The sequence below is a fragment of the Haliotis cracherodii genome, unplaced genomic scaffold, assembly GCF_022045235.1.
Source record: "Haliotis cracherodii isolate W230 unplaced genomic scaffold, xgHalCrac1.p SCAF_2, whole genome shotgun sequence".
Lineage (NCBI taxonomy): Eukaryota > Metazoa > Mollusca > Gastropoda > Lepetellida > Haliotidae > Haliotis > Haliotis cracherodii.
In genome coordinates this window covers 2,438,508-2,456,551 of record NW_027266275.1, presented here as the reverse complement: position 1 = coordinate 2,456,551, position 18,044 = coordinate 2,438,508, and the positions used below count along the sequence as shown (strand labels likewise).

The following is an 18,044-nucleotide window of genomic DNA, read 5'->3' as shown; positions in this document are numbered from 1 at the left end:
CTAAAAAACTGTTACAGAATAATATTACTTTCTTTCAATCTGAGCGTTCCCAGCATTTCCAGATTAAGAGGGTCCAGACAAATAAGGTTTCAGTGTATACAACTGACGTGAATACTGTGAAGACATAACTCCATTACTTTATCAAAGGCCTACGATGAAGGTAGCACCAAGATCGCTTTGTGGAACGGGGCCCTGGACAACTTACCGATTTCCACAGAGCCCTGGTTCTGGCCGTGGGTGTGGCGGCCATAGTGGGAGTAGCGCGGTGGGACGTCCTCGCTGAAGGTTGGCGTGATGCGGTCAATTGTGGAGTTGCTCTAAATGGAACAGAGAAACATATCATTGTCTCAGTGCATCCTAGCATGGAAAGGGCAGTAATTCTGCATAGGAAGATTCTGAGCTTTGAGACACCTGGCCACTTTAACCATTATTGAACAGGTCCAACATCTGATCACTGATAGGAAATCACAATTTGTGATACCGTGTAGTAAATTTGGACTTTCCCAGCCCTACCAGACAGTTTTAATATTTACAGGATTCAGCAGCAGTGATATTATAAATGGAGGCATAAAACAACATTCACTTTCACCTTCAGTTAAAGGTCAACAGCTTTTCAAACAATTAGTAAACTAGGATCTCATTCTGATGTAGGATGGTACCCAACCCCTATTACCAGAAACTACCCAGGTACCCACTGTAGGTCTCAAGAGTGGGGTAAAAATTGTCTGATTGGGAATTGTTTTACGGGAGCAATGACAAAAATTCTTTAGATACACATAAAACATGACCTCATGATATATACTGAAGCTTTATCTTTACTCAAACATATCAAAGTCAGGAGAAATGTGCATGGTCAGAAAGAAATGGGAACATTAGCAATTTGTAGAGTAACGATGAAGTTTTAATCTAACTGTCATTGAATAATATATCATGTGACCAACCAAGGGTACGGGTGGTCCTGTGGGTACCTGGGTCCTACTCGAGTACCCGAGTAACCCGTCCCAGCCCTACTGTGGGGCCTAGACAAGCCAGGAAGCTCCCAGTGGGATGTAATCCACCCACCTGTTGTGAAATGCTGGGCGAGCTGTAGTCCACCGGACAGAAGTGAAATGGCTGGAAGTCAGGAGGCATGGTGTATCTGTAGTGGGCTGGGTAGGAGCTGTGGGAGGAACCAGGGGGATACGGGGGAGGCGTGTACGCCGACACTTGGTTCCCCGACCGATAGGGTGGCTGAGCTGGCGGTTGGCTGCAAGGACACAGTGTAACTGGGGTAACAGTTTCACATCTATAGCAACCAACAAAAAAGCTAAAAAACAAGAGTAATAAATTCTATAAAAAAAAGCATCACCACAATATCATCTCATTTCTGGTCCATTTGAGGCTCACAGACAAATATGGACTCAACCTACAGAAAAACATACCAAATGTCATCCACCTCAACATGTCTGTAGCAGTCAACCACAGGTCATCAGACAGGAGCATCACTGAGCACAGGTCAGAAGGCTGGAGCATCACTGAGCACAGGTCAGCAGACAGGAGCTTCACTGAGCACAGGTCAGCAGACAGGAGCACCACTGAGCACAGGTCAGCAGACAGGATTTTCACTGAGCACAGGTCAGCAGGCAGGAGCTTCCCTGAGCCAAGGTCTGCAGACAGGAGCTTCACTGAGCACAGGTCAGCACACAGGAGCATCACTGAGCACAGGTCAGCAGACAGAAGCATCCCTGAGCACAGGTCAGCAGACAGGATCTTCACTGAGCACAGGTCAGCACACAGGAGCATTGCTGAGTACAGGTCAGCAGACAGCAGCATCATTGAGCATCACTGAGCACAGGTCAGCAGACAGGAGCATCACTGAGCACAGGTCAGCAGACAGGAGCTTCACTGAGCACAGGTCAACAGACAGGAGCTTCACTGAGCACAGGTCAGCAGACAGGAGCACCACTGAGCACAGGTCAGCCAACAGGAGCATCATTGAGCATCACTGAGCACAGGTCAGCAGACAAGAGCTTCACTGAGCACAGGTCAGCAGACAGGAGCATCATTGAGCAACACTGAGCACAGGTCAGCAGACAGGAGCTTCACTAAGCACAGGTCTGCAGACAGGAGCATCACTTTGTCACATGGATTGATGCTTATGGTGCCAATCACTGGACTATTCACAGACAGCTATCACATTGCTGAATGTGGCGTTGCACAACAACCAATTACATATCACCCACTAATGTTCATATATTACAAAAATACACCTGATATAACCAAACTCCCCCCGCAGGGTTATTGAACATCATGAATGTTGTCATGTCTCACCTGTTTGGATGATGTGAGTTTCTGGGAGGAACTCTTGTTATCGGGGACGGAATTCTGTTTTCAAAGAGTCGTTCCGACGGAATGTCTCCTATTGGGAAGTCTATAGAAGTGGGTCTGCTGCTCCCCCCTGGTCCTGGCTGGCGCCTCTGTGGATAGCTAGACTGACTAGGGGGTTTGCCATTGTTTATAGGGTACACATTCTTTGGTTGGGAGGATCCAGAGTCAAACTCGGAGTGTGTGTGAGATGGTGGGGGGGAGGAGAGCAGCTTTGAGTTGGCATTGTTGAGAGGACTATGAACATACACCTTGTCTATCTCGGGCTGGCCATTGTAGAAGGAATAGGGAGCCATAGGCGGGCACACGGGGGATTTCCTCCGTGGTGGCGTGAACAGTGACCTGGGTTCTTCTTGTCCGTATCGAATACTGGAATCTGAGTTCTGACTGAAGTGTCTCCCAGGGGAGTTCTTGTCATCGTAAAATGAAGGCTGGATGTAAGAGTCTGGTCTCAATGGAGGTCTTTCCTTCCCTGGGTGTGGACGAATTACAACTGTGTTTTTCCCAGGGAGAAAAGCAGGTCGAGGCTGGTGACTGGATTTTGGCCAAGTCCCGCTATTGCTGTCTATTTCAAATTCAGTTTTCCGTGATTTGGGTTTTGAATTTTCTTTCACTCTCTCATCTTTGTTATGATTTGAAACAGGATCAAATTCAGCAATGATCTTTTCCTGAGTTCCTAAATTGCAGTTCGACATATACGGATGACTGCCTCTCTCATCCACATCTAACTGGCTCTCATTGGATCTCTGAACCTGGCGGAACAGTCCGCGGATTACTTCCTTGACACCATGTTGCCGATCACGGCTCTTCCGTGACGCACCAGAACTGTCAAGACTGTCCGTCTGTGAGCTGTGACTGCGTGATGTCTTGTTCCCTCCATGAGAGTAATTGTGGCTGGTCATTGGGTCGTCCATGAGGAAGCCATGTTGTGGGATGGTGTCCGATTGGCTGCGCTGGTTGGAATGATACGAATGGTCCGGAAGTGTTGACATGATAGCTTGGCTGGTGGGGGTGGGGGAGGACCCCGCGGAGTGCACGGGGGACACCTGTCTCAGCACCTGCAGCTGCACAGGGTCATTCGACTTCTCCAGGACCTTCATGGCCTCACGGGCCGACATTCCTGTCGACACTGGCTTGCTGTTCACCTGGAAAACAACAAGATTCTGGAAACCTTTCCCATATCATTGAAAGTATTCTGTCTACAGAGTATTCAGCCTTAATTTGTTACTCTTGTTCAGTGTTGAAGTGTTATATAAAGATAGCTTATGAACTAAATGACATGAACTTTTTACAAATTACAAAGCTTTACTAATACAAGAGATAACTTGCTAATCATAATTTCCTCATTTCGAACACTTTTCATTTTCTAGTAATCATCTCTGGAGATACTATGCAAAATGTACAATTTCATACAAACTTTACATACATCAAGCAAAGTGGCTGTTAACCTATATCCTTCATCAGGGATTTATCTAGGATTTTAAGCCAGGTGCCTTTGTCAGGCAAACTGGAAAATGTTTGTTTTTTTAATTCAAAATTGAGATTTTTCTTTTTTCAAAATATATTTGCTGCAGTCTCTGAGCACGTCTAGATACATCCTTGTTAGTTCACCATTATCAACAGTGTGTTTGTGGCGTGAGTTGATTCTAGGTAAAGGTGACTACCACCCACCTGCACAATCCGATCCCCGATGCTAGGCAGCATGCCATCCTTGGCAATGATTCCCCCTTGATACATCCGAGAGATGAACAAGCCATGTTCTATCTGCATACCAGGATCTGGGAATATCAGACACTCGTCAAACATCTTACCAAGGAGACAGAGTCTACTGTGATAGTGATACATAGTCATTGTCAACATTATGACTAACCTTAAATTTGGCGTGTACCTCAATTCAGAATCTCTATTGAGCCTCTTTCTGACATCATATAACTCAACCTCTATTGAGCCTCTTACTGACATCATATAACCCAACCTCTACAGGGCCTCTTTCTAACATCATATAACCCAACCTCTACTGGGCCTCTTTCTGACATGTCCCAACCTCTAGTGGGCCTCTTTCTAACATCATATATCCCAACCTCTACTGGGCCTCTTTCTAACGTCATGTAACCGAACCTCCACTGGGCCTCTTTCTATTATCATTTAATCCAACACTTCTCAAAAGAGGGCCTGCAGAGTTAAGTCATCACCTGCAGCCTCTAAAGTCTGTGGGTCCTGATGGCAGCCTAGCAATTTTATTTATTTCCAACACTGACTGAGAGACGCAAAGACAGAACACACATGATTCCAGAGCCTACCTTTGTGACATGACAACAGCAGCTGAAGGGGCTGCCAGATCCGGGCACTGGTCCATTTTCTTCGCTTTACAACCTGCAATGCAAATCAAACAAGCATGAAATACTCATATCGCGAGCTAATATGACATGTCCAGTTGTGTGCAAGGCAAGAAATATTGTAGGGTTTTCAAGATCTGCCCTGGAAACGAGGGCTCCTGCCATTTTCAGTCTAAGTCAAAGTCGTTGCTATGGAAACTCGAAAAATAAAGTTTAAAAAAAATCCCAAACTATCAAAGGCACCAGTTTACCACTAGACCTACCTATGTGGCAAGTTTGGTGGAGAAATATTGTACAATTTTCAAGAACAGCTCCAGAAAGGAGCATTACCGCCATTTTAAGTCCACGTAAAAGTTGTTGCCATGGCAAGTGGAAAAATAATTTTTTCAACAATCCTAAACTATCAAAAGGCACCAGTTTACCACTAGACCTATCTAAATGCCAAGTTTGGTTAACATATCTCATGGTTTTTGAGTTCTACTCTGGAAACAAAACGAGACAGACCGAAGGACGGACAGACGTACGGACAGCACCCATTCCAACAACCCCCTTCCACTTCAAGGCAGGGGATAATTAATCCAAAACACTTTACAGTAGAAAACACACGATGTGATCTGCACTGCAGCATTACTTCACCGTTTCCACCAATTTTCCATCTGACCACATTGACTACTGTACAACAACTCACCAAAGTGATGGTTCCAGAATGTTCTCTCATGGCCTGGGAAGCCAGTCGTTTCTCTACGCTAGTCACATCTCTACCATTGACTTTCAACACTATGTCATTCAGTCTGCAACAGAAACAATCTCATTGTCAATACACACGGTTCCAGATGGTACCTGCCAGTGATGGCTGTTCTCAGAGCTGTAGATAACATTTTGAGCAATTGAGTTTTTACTCTAGGGTTTCTGTTTAAATTGGGTTAATACATTTTCATTGGGTAACCAATATTTTTTCACCCATCTATTCATCACTCTATTGGGTTTTTCCCAAAATAAGGGAACATTTTAAGATTTAAAAAAAATGAAACAATGTTTTAGATGTATATAACTGTTCTAAATATATAGGCTTGACTCGGAAAGTAAATTAGCTCGTAATTGTGTTTCAGAAATTAGTACCTTTGAACGCATGCTGAAAAAGCTTCATTAGGTATTTACGCGAGCTGTCTTTATACATATGAGTTTTTCATTTAATGCATACATTTCTGTATGCAAGTTAATTGAAAGTAATTGCGTTTTGAATATTTTGGGGGGTATTTTACGGAAATACGCTGCTTATCTGTAGCTCTGTTCTACATGTTGGTCTCATCACAGCAGCCTCGAAACACAACTTATCATTATATTTGCCTTGAAGGAGTATTTGGTACAGGATACCAAATCTACCCCAGGATCCCCCCAGGGCTGCCTGATCTACCTACCCCATCCCCGCCCCCCTCTCCCAGGGCTGCCTTGTTCTACAAGTACAGGATAGGGTCATAATGATTCTATTGGAGGATTGACACAAACAAATTTTGATTTGTTTATCACCATACTCATAAATACTCTTGTTATATGACGCTGGCTTGTAAAATAATCAAGTCTGGACAAGTCATCCCAGTGATTGATATAATGTGCAACAATTAGGATACATTTACACTTAATCAACCAAGTCACTGAGCCTGAAGATCGATGAAGTCGCCTCGAACAGCAAGCATAGGTTGTTGAGGACCAATCCTAACCCGGAATCTTCACATAAAGCACCAAGCTGCACCTACCTGAGTTTGCCGTCGGCAACGCCTCCCTTCATCACGTTGTACACAAAGAGGGAGGGGTCGTTCTGGAACTGGGGGTCGTCCTTGCCCCCGATGAGGTCAAACCCCAGGTTGTCTCCATTCATCATCTCCTGGGAAAGTTTTTGAAAACAAATTTTGTTTATCTAACAATTTTGGTGCTTATTAAATTGATTTCTTCACTTAATTTTGACAGACACCTTTAATAGTAGGGTGAAACGATACAGCTAGGTCACGATACATAGGTCACGATAAAATATGTATTGCGATACGCATATTTACGCCAGATTGGATGGAAACTTCTTGACAATAAATATTTCAGAGCAATTTCAAAAGGAAAACCTAGCTGTAGACACATGTTCATAGCATCTGTTTTTAGTAGTGAACTTGAAACGCTTATTACAACACATATTGCCAAATCTGACTGACAAAAACGTCTGCGATCATTAAACAGGTAGTGAGTGATTTATGTCAGCAAGTGTATCGTCTTGTATCGATACAGAAAAAAGAAGGTATCGTGTATCACATCGTCACATGGAAACTCTTGATGCACCCGTCCACCAATGTATCGTTTCACCCCTCCCTGTCTCATAGGTCCTCTAAAACATAGTTCAGTCTACGGGTAGATGTGGCTGCCCAGATTTTTCTCCATTGTTCTGCGACATCCACATGGGCCATGTTGCTTCCTTCATGGAGTATCCATGGCCAGATCAAGAACTGGGTTTTCCAGTCACCACTTGAATATATGTGTAATAACTTTTCTGTTCAAATTAAAGAATATGAATCTAATCGTGTGAATCAATTACAATTGAAAACATTAAGTTTTTTCGTGTAGAAAAATAGTGCCCAACACAAATCGTGTTAATGACCTGTCCTGTGCTACAGTGCTTGATCTGGAGGCTTTTGTAAAACAACACCCTACTTCACAGAAACACACGTTCCGATCATCATACCAAACACACCCTACTTCGCAGAAACTCACGTCCCGATCATGATCAGGAGCCAGGAGTACCAAACACACCCTGCTTCGCAGAAAGCACGTGCTTTCCGTGACGACCTTGTCAATGATTGGGACATGGGAGTTTCTGAGAGTCAGTCAGACAAGTCAGTTTGGACAGTAAAGTTGAGTCGTGGGATACTCTCACAACAAGAGTACACCTTATATTACATTGCACCATATCTGAATGTAAGCATTGTTTGCAGTTCATTGTGCAACCTGCACATGTGAAATATAATGGAACAGTAGTTTGTGTTATTTATACAAAGTTTGGGGTATATAAATGGGCTGAGTTTTCATTGTTTTATTCAATATTTTGGACATTCCTTGATATCAGTGCTAGTGAAGAGATATTGGTCTCTCTGGCAAGTAGCACATTGTTGTTGTTGCAAAGACTGCATGTGAACTTTGTGTGACTGTAACGGTGTGTGTAACTATTTTTGAACAGGCGTACGGCCGAGGTGAATATGAGTAAGACTGTAATGTGTAACTGTGTGAATATGTGTATGGCTGTAACATGCGAATATGTGTATGACAGTGACATGTGAATATGTGTATGGATGCAACGTGTGAATATGTGTATGACAGTGACATGTGAATATGTGTATGGCTGTAACATGTGAATATGTGTATGACAGTGACATGTGAATATGTGTATGGATGTAACGTGTGAATATGTGTATGGCTGTAACATGTGAATATGTGTATGACAGTGACATGTGAATATGTGTAAGGATGTAACATGTGAATATGTGTATGACAGTGACATGTGAATATGTGTATGACAGTGACATGTGAATATGTGTATGACAGTGACATGTGAATATGTGTATGATGGTGACATGTGAATATGTGTATGACAGTGACATGTGAATATGTGTATGATGGTGACATGTGAATATGTGTATGACAGTGACATGTGAATATGTGTATGACAGTGACATGTGAATATGTGTATGGCTGTAACATGTGAATATGTGTATGACAGTGACATGTGAATATGTGTATGATGGTGACATGTGAATATGTGTATGACAGTGACATGTGAATATGTTTATGATGGTGACATGTGAATATGTGTATGACAGTGACATGGGAATATGTGTATGACAGTGACATGTGAATATGTGTATGATGGTGACGTGAATACAGTGAAACACTTTGTACTTGTGTAATGAATTGTGATTGGCTCTTCACTCATAGCGTCTGCTACTACCATTATCGATTGATATTTTCATGTAAGTAGACTACATTCACATTGAATGTGACAGTTAAGGCTTGCAAATAATAACAAATGGCGAAAACATAATGGATATATATTTTTACACTATGAACAACTTGTATCATTGCAATGTGCGAGACAAGACGAAGATCGTGAGATTGGCCGAGCGCGCTCCCCCGTCCTCGGCCTCGGTTAAATGGCTCATCGTCTATAACGCCCACTAATTATTTGGAGCCCATTGGTAGCGTTGTAGCGAGGGACCACTGTATGTGTATGACAGTGACATGTGAATATGTGTATGACAATGACATGTGAATATGTGTATGATGGTTGGTTTGTTGTTAAACGCCGCACTCAGCAATATTCCGGCTATATGGCGGCGGTCTGTAAATAATCGAGTCTGGACCAGACAATCCAGTGATTGACATCATGAGCATCGATCCACGCAATCAGGATACGATGACATGCATCAACCAAGTCAGCAAGCCTGACCACCCGATCCCTTTAGTCGCCTCTTACGACAAGCATAGTCACCTTTTACGGCAAGCATGGGTTGCTGAAGACATATTCTACCCTGGATCTTCACGGGGGAGTGCATGACAGCAAGTCTACTGTAATGTTTGGGTAACTAGTAGTGACTTTGTCTTGTGTCTATGTCTGTGACTGTGACTGTGTCTGTGACCGTGTCTGATCTGTGACTTTGTGACTGTGTCTGTGACTTTGTGACTGTGTCTGTGACTTTGTGACTGTGTCTGTGACTTTGTGACTGTGTCTGTGACTTTGTGTCTGTAACTGTGTCTGTGACTTTGTGACTGTGTCTGTGACTTTGTGACTGTGTCTGTGACTTTGTGTCTGTGACTGTGTCTGTGACTTTGTGACTGTGACAGTGTCTGTGACTGTGACTTTGTCTGTGACTTTGTGACTGTGTCTGTGACCGTGTCTGTGACTTTGACTGTGTCTGTGACCGTGTCTGTGACTTTGACTGTGACTTTGTCTGTGTCTGTCTTGTGTCTATGTCTGTGACTGTGTCTGTGACTGTGTGTAACTATCTTTGACAGGTCTGTGACTGTGTCTGTGACTTTGTGACTGTGTCTGTGACTGTGACTGTGTCTGTGACTTTGTGATCTGACTATGTCTGTGACTTTGTGACTGTGACCGTGACTGTGTCTGTGATTTTGTCTGTGACTTTGTGACTGTGTCTGTGACCGTGTCTGTGACTTTGACTGTGTCTCTGTCTGTGACTGTGACTTAGTCTGTGTCTGTCTTGTGTCTATGTCTGTGATTGTGACTATGTGTAACTATCTTTGACAGTGTGCTTACCAGTTCTGTGTCTGTGACTGTGTCTGTGACCGTGTCTGTGACTGTGACTTTGTCTGTGTCTGTCTTGTGTCTATGTCTGTGACTGTGTCTGTGACTGTGACTGTGTCTGTGACTGTGACTGTGTGTAACTTTCTTTGACAGGTCTGTGTCTGTGACTGTGTCTGTGTCTGTCTTGTGACTGTGTCTGTGACTGTGTCTGTGACTGTGACTCTGTGTAATTATCTTTGACAGTGTGCCTACCAGTTCTACATCAATCATTTCACATTCCCACTCCTGCAGGTCTGCGTCGATGGCGGAGTCGCGGGAGTGGTTGTGTCCGATGGAGTTGAGCTGCCCCTTCCCTGCTTCCCGCTCCACCACGGCCTCGTACTTCTCCCTGTGTAATGACAGAGTATTAGTATTCAGGTGGCAAATTAGGGGCAATTACTGCATCAGTCACTGCCATTCTTAATTGATGTCCTGCTGTGTTTTACACACAGTTTGCTTAATCGTAGTAAATCGTAACAGTGCGTCCAGACTGTTACCATGGTTAATGTAGTTTATCAAGGCCTCAGCAGACATCACATATTTCTGTAAACCCTGTTAAAATCTGCTTCCTTCCTGATACGTAGTTTCCTGGTGACAAACAGCTTTAACCTGAATTTAACGACAGGTAGACAGGAATTATGTGGAATTTCTTCACTAATCATTGATGTATAGTTTTTTCCCACCGACCAAACACTGCCAATAATTAGCTACTTACAGATTATTTTTGTCATGAGCACTGAATGCCTGCTCTTGTTACCATGGTTACCATAGTAATGATACTATCTTTTAAAACAAATTCAAAACATCAAAGAAACCACGTCAGCATTGGTTGACATGGGCTTTATTGTATCATTGTTGAAAAGAATCAAAAACATTTCAAAGGAACAAAAATGTTATGGGGATGTCAAAAACATCAACACAGCAAAATGTATCTGGTGCACTTCAGTGCTGCTTCATGGCTTAATTAGGGTGATACTGCATGTGAAACAGTTTCTAGGAGATACTTTAGAAACAAGTTGACAAGGGACAAGATCTGTAACCATGTTAACAGTGACGTGCAACAGTGTTTGAAATGAATACTAGCCTACTAGTCTGAGGCAAGTAAATGTTTCAAGGACTTGAGAAAAAAGAATGCTTAGTCCTGCAGACTCAGCACAAATTCATGGTTTACTAGTAGTGAGTGAGTGAGTGAGTGAGGTTTTACGCCACTTTTGGCAATATTCCAGCAATATCATGGCGGGGGACACCAGAAATGGGCTTCACACATTGTACCCATGTCGGGAATCGAACCCGGGTCTTCGGCGTGACGAGCTAACGTTTTAACCACTTGGCTACCCGACCGCCCTGGTTTACTAGTAAGTAAAATAAGGGCTAAGTATTTGACTGAGACAAGAAGCTGGGTGCGGTGATTACGCTGCATGATAGATAGCATGGTTATCCTCACTGTTGCAGTGTTGCCCAGCAGACACTAACACCCTTATCATGCAGGTAATAAAAAATTAACATGTGTGATAATGCATGCACAGGCCAACGACAACAGTATTAATAAGAAGTTGACACAAATACACCTACTTGTTATTAAAGAAACTAGTTTCACTACTAGGCTACATAGCTAATGAAATCTCATTACTCTACCGCTAATATCAGTGTTGCAAATAATAGCCCATCCCACTTCCGTGACAGGTTAATTACACGAAGGACAGGTGAAAAACAAAGGACGGTCGTATGTTGTCTGTCAGTTTGTAACATGTCTCCATGATGTCTATTGTGTACAAAAACTAAACAACCCTAATTCAAGTTCGAAGTAATAAACAACAGAACAAGATATGCATACAGTTAGCTTTTGACAAGGACTGGTAAGATTTTCAAGTAGCCAGTCATATGGTCAGGGGAAGTTAATTTGAACATGTAATGTACATATTTTGTCAATTTCTCATGCTGCAATCTCTAAACTGTCTGACAGCACCCCTTGTACAGGGATGACACATGCCTACCTCAACTTGCAACCAGGGGAAAACAAATACGTCTTTGTAAAGTTCTAAATTCATGTAACTAAATGCACCCTGGGCAGTGAAGCTATCGTTGTAAACCTTTGTGTACAAACTACACACGAATCCTACACACGGGCAGGTTTACTACGCTGATGTTATGTAAGAGATGTGACCGCAGCGATTTGCCAGCCACATTGAGACTGCCAAGCTCACTGAACCATGACCTTTGTTCAATCGCATACATTTCACACACACTAACCTGGTGTAGCCAGGCTTCATGGGAACAGCTGGGGCAAAATGTACTCAAGCCTTAGCTCTTATTCATAGCGTATATTTCAAAAGGATTAAACTCTCACAGGCTGTGGTTGACTCATGGTGCAAAGTAAGCCATGTTATGTCTGCATGTCACACATAGGAGTTTGCCATCCCATCCCACTCCTCCATGGTCCATCACTGGACTGTCCACACTCTACTGTCCACACTCTACTGTCCACACTCTTCTGTCCACACTCTACTGTCCACACTCTACTGTCCACACTCTACTGTTCACACTCTACTGTCCATCCCACCCCAACTCACTCCTCCATGGTCTAACACTGGACTGTCCACACTCTACTGTCCACACTCTACTGTTCACACTCTACTGTCCATCCCACCCCAACTCACTCCTCCATGGTCTAACACTGGACTGTCCACACTCTACTGTCCATCCCACCCCATCTCACTCCTCCATGGTCCAACACTGGACTGTCCACACTCTACTGTCCACATTCTACTGCCCACACTCTACGGTCCATCCCACCCCATCTCTCTCCTCCATGATCCAACACTGGACTGTCCACACCTTACTGTCCACACTCTACTGTCCACACTCTACTGTCCAAGCTCTACTGTCCATCCCACCCTATCTCACTCCTCCATGGTCCAACACTGGACTGTCCACATTCTACTGTCCACACTCTACTGTCCATCCCACCCTATCTCACTCCTCCATGGTCCAACAATGGACTGTCCATACTCTACTGTTCACACTCTACTGTCCACACTCTACTGTCCACTCTCTACTGTCCATCCCACCCCATCTCACTCCTCCATGGTCCAACACTGAACTGTCCACACTCTACTGTCCACATACTACTGTCCACATTCTACTGTCCATCCCACCCTATCTCACTCCTCCATGGTCCAACAATGGACTGTCCACACTCTACTGTTCACACTCTACTGTCCACATTCTACTGCCAATTCTCTACTGTCCATCCCACCCCAACTCACTCCTCCATGGTCCAACACTGGACTGTCCACACTCTACTGTCCACACTCTACTGTCCACACTCTACTGTCCAAGCTCTACTGTCCACACTCTACTGTCCACACTTTACTGTCCACACTCTACTGTCCGAGCTCTACTGTCCATCCCACCCTATCTCACTCCTCCATGGTCCAACACTGGACTGTCCACACTTTACTGTCCAAGCTCTACTGTCCATCCCACCCTATCTCACTCCTCCATGGTCCAACAATGGACTGTCCACACTCTACTGTCCACACTCTACTGCCCACACTCTACTGCCCACCCTCTACTGTCCATCCCACCCCATCTCACTCCTCCATGGTCCAACACTGGACTGTCCACACTCTACTGTCCACACTCTACTGTCCATCCCACCCCATCTCACTCTTCCATGGTCCAACACTGGACTGTCCACACTCTACTGTCCACACTCTACTGTCCACACTCTACTGCCCACACTCTACTGCCCACCCTCTACTGTCCATCCCACCCCATCTCACTCCTCCATGGTCCAACACTGGACTGTCCACACTCTACTGTCCACACTCTACTGTCCATCCCACCCCATCTCACTCTTCCATGGTCCAACACTGGACTGTCCACACTCTACTGTCCACACTCTACTGTCCACATTCTACTGCCCATTCTCTACTGTCCATCCCACCCCATCTCACTCTTCCATGGTCCAACACTGGACTGTCCACACTCTACTGTCCATCCCACCCCAACTCACTCCTCCATGGTCCAACACTGGACTGTCCACACTCTACTGTCCACACTCTACTGTCCACATTCTACTGTCTATCCCACTCCATCTCACTCCTCCATGGTCCAACACTGGACTGTCCACACTCTACTGTCCACGCTCTACTGTCCATCCCACCCTATCTCACTCCTCCATGGTCCAACACTGGACTGTCCACACTCTACTGTCCACACTCTACTGTCCATCCCACCCCATCTCACTCTTCCATGGTCCAACACTGGACTGTCCACACTCTACTGTCCACATTCTACTGCCCATTCTCTACTGTCCATCCCACCCCATCCCACTCCTCCATGGTCCAACACTGGACTGTCCACACTCTACTGTCCACTCTCTACTGTCCACACTCTACTGTCCACTCTCTACTGTCCACTCTCTACTGTCCACACTCTACTGCCCACTCTCTACTGTCCATCCCACTCCTCCATGATCCAACACTGGACTGTCCACACTCTACTGTCCACACTCTTCTGTCCACACTCTACTGTCCACTCTCTACTGTCCACTCTCTACTGTCCACTCTCTACTGTCCACACTCTACTGCCCACTCTCTACTGTCCATCCCACTCCTCCATGATCCAACACTGGACTGTCCACACTCTACTGTCCACACTCTTCTGTCCACACTCTACTGTCCATCCCACCCCATCCCACTCCTCCATGGTCCAATTAGGTTGTGTCCCAGAACACACATCACTCACACCACACACAGGTCGGCCGAGTCCCTGAACATCCTCATTGTTTAAACAGGTTGTAGGAAAGTACAGACTTCAACAACCTCGCACTCCGTAAAAGGTTTGCACCAAGCTAGCTTACATTATCTGTTCTTCCAGTAATGGGGTGTTATCACTAACACAACAGCTGGACTGGAGGAAGTACCAGCACACACAACCAAGCAATGAGTGCAATATAATAAAAGAGCATATAACAACACTACACATGTTTTACAACTGATACGACATAAACAGTGAGATTCCTGATAATGGTGTGAACACTCTGGTTCACATTCGCTGTCCTCACTTATCAAAAGTGCTACGCTCTATCTTGAAACACACCAGGAAAACTTTAAAGGCAAACATAACTTTATCCCAGTGTTCAGTGGATAGTTGTTGCATTAGATTCATTCATAAACAAGGGCAAAAGTGAGCGCGGCTCACTAATACCCCCAACCCGCCTGGTGTGTCAGTAGTTTCAAATTAAAATAGCTAGGATAGGGTTGGGGTTTGAAAAATTCATAAAAATAGGGAAAATTAATAAAAACATTTTTTTTCTTTAACTGCACCCCTCCATATGACACAGATTTTATGTACTAAGTTTGAGATGAATCCACTGAATAGTTTAAGGAAAATCATGAGAAACAAAGTTTTTGGACGGACGGACGGAACCTTGGTATAACTATATACCCACGACCTAAAAGGTCGATGTACAACAAGAGCCATCATGAGATGACATATCCTCCCTTTCTGGTGCAGAAATGGAGTTTGGCTGCTTATACCCCACTATAGCCATAGCCAATGGATACATTCAGTTCAGTGAAGAAAAGATATAACGCTGTTCAGTATTTTTCAACATCCCAAATTATCAAAAGGCACCAGTTCACCACTAGACTGATCTGTATACCAAGTTTCATCTAGAAATATTCAACGTTTTTTTAGTTCTGCTCCCGAAACGAGCACTTCCTTAGTTTTCAGTAAAAGTCGAAAATGTCGTCATGAAAACACAAAATATGTTAAAAATATAAATCCCAAATTATCAAAAGGCACCAGTTCATCACTAGACTGATCTGTATACCAAGTTTCATCCAGAAATATTCAACGGTTTGGGCGTTCTGCTCTGGAATGTGATGACGGACAGACGGACATGCTGATGGCTATATCCCAGGGCATGGTGCTGACAACCCTACAAACCAACCTAGGCCAACCAGGATTTGAACCCACAATCACAGGTTTCTGGCGTGCCCACGAGACGCAATTCTGCACTGCGAATTACAGTGCCTTAGACGACTTGTCCATCAGGTGCCTGCATTCTCAACAATGAAGCATGATTGCATCATATCGCTTCAACTGACCAATCAACATTGAGAATCACTTAAAGGCTCATGTGCAAATATCCGAAAGTTTTTCGGCATAATGAGTTATATTAAAACAAATATGTGTTTGAAGCTTAGGTATCTGAAATCCATTATTTGAACAGCTTAATTGGTATATAATTATTCATATGTCAAGACAATTCTTGTGGCAAACAAACAGTCATGAGCATAATTTGCAGGTATTTAGTGATATATCTCCTGAAATATTTTGTTCTACACTTTTTACATCCTATTAATACCGACAACATTGAATATTGTCAGAGCAGAAAAGACAATATCATGATAATTCGAGAACTGATAATTCTGAACTAAAATGCATATCCATCATCTGTTACTTACTTGATTTCCTTGAGTTCCTTGAAAGCTTCATTTTTCTGTTTTTTCAACTCATCAGAGTCTCGGAGGGCCTGAGCCAGATCTGACACTGCGCGGTCCCGCTCACGACGCAGGTTGTCACACAGCGTGCGGATACTCTCTCGCTCCTGCACAATCTTATCACGCTCACCAAACGCCCAATCACGTCGTTTCTTAGCTATCTCAGCCTCCTGGGCAGCATCTGAAGTAACAAAGGCAATGATGTTTGTTTGTTTGTTTGTCGTATAATGACGCACTCAGCAATATTCCAGCTATGATATGATGGCGGTCTGTAAATAAACGAGTCTGGACCAGACAATCCAGTGAGTGCCATCATGAGCATCGATCCAAGCAATTGGGATCAATGACATGCATCAACCAAGTCAGCGAGCCTGACCACCCGATCCTGTTAGTCGCCTTTTACGACAATGCTTTAGTGAAGAGAATCAGAGCTTTCATGTGTCATCAGATCTGGTACTTTTAACACAATGCCATCTTATTATCACAAATCTATGTTGGGAGGTACGACAGTTGTTTCACTAAGATTGCTGTGTGTACTGAGCCCTGGAGCATTGCCAGACCGTACTGCACTGTTGCCTTGGAAATAACGTGAAGTCTACTCTCCTGCAGCCAGGAACTTGTAGAATATGTCTTTTGATATCAAATATATATATCATGGGTCGATATTATGCTTTCCGAGTCTTAAACTTTTATCAACAAGTGTTGAAATGTTTATTATCAAAAGACAAAAGGGTGAGATTCTATTTATCATCCAAAATCATTTTTCTTATTTTTCAATTTGTAAACAGTAATAACCAGTGTCTTGAGCTAACCTGCTTCAATGGCAGAGAGAATAGGAATATCATTTGATTTTGACGTCATGGTAACCAATGATGTCACAATGGGCAAAGCATTGTGATGCAATTTCATTGTAGCTGTATCTCATAGGAGATATGGCTCTGATCTAACCCAAGCAGTATCACATGTGGTAGCCAGTTTGGGATAATAAAATGTGTGAATATGGTTTTGGTACATTCAGAAGTGTTTTGAAGAAGGGTTTTAGGTTCAGAGCTAACAGAGAGACTGATAGACAACAAACACCAATGATGTAACAGGACAAGGCCAGCTGAAAACTTAGCATTAGCAAGTTACTGAATGTTGTTTTATGCCCTACTCAGCAACCATTGGAACACTGCTAGAGCATGCGGTGAGGGGTGTTTGTGTGGGGGTGGGGGGGAGAGATATGGGTGTGGGGGTATATGTGGGGGGTGGGGTGGGGTGGGGTGACATTAGCCAGTAAGACTGGACAGAGCAATGTGAGCAGCTAGGAATCTCATGATTCGGGGAATTGATGATCAAATTCATCAACTGAAAGGGAGGACAGTACTGCTGGTCAGGTCTGGGAAAACGAAACCAGTGGTTGCAAGGCAACCATATCATGATCATGCAACCTGGTGAAAACATGTATCATCCATGTTTAGGGCCAACTGCCACTCAGTGCAACTGTTATCTGCA

The 18,044-nt window shown here is 43.9% G+C and overlaps 1 protein-coding gene across 1 annotated transcript in view; it reads right to left on the bottom strand.

Moving 5' to 3' along the window:
• LOC139469420 (disks large homolog 5-like) overlaps positions 1 to 18,044 on the bottom strand; it is a 63,382-nt gene that overhangs the window by 32,624 nt on the left and 12,714 nt on the right. Inside the window, 9 exon segments of the mRNA XM_071251584.1 lie at positions 206 to 317; positions 1,063 to 1,246; positions 2,311 to 3,509; positions 4,036 to 4,142; positions 4,665 to 4,737; positions 5,389 to 5,491; positions 6,455 to 6,582; positions 10,249 to 10,384; positions 16,515 to 16,731. Coding sequence (XP_071107685.1) covers positions 206 to 317; positions 1,063 to 1,246; positions 2,311 to 3,509; positions 4,036 to 4,142; positions 4,665 to 4,737; positions 5,389 to 5,491; positions 6,455 to 6,582; positions 10,249 to 10,384; positions 16,515 to 16,731 — 2,259 coding nt within the window.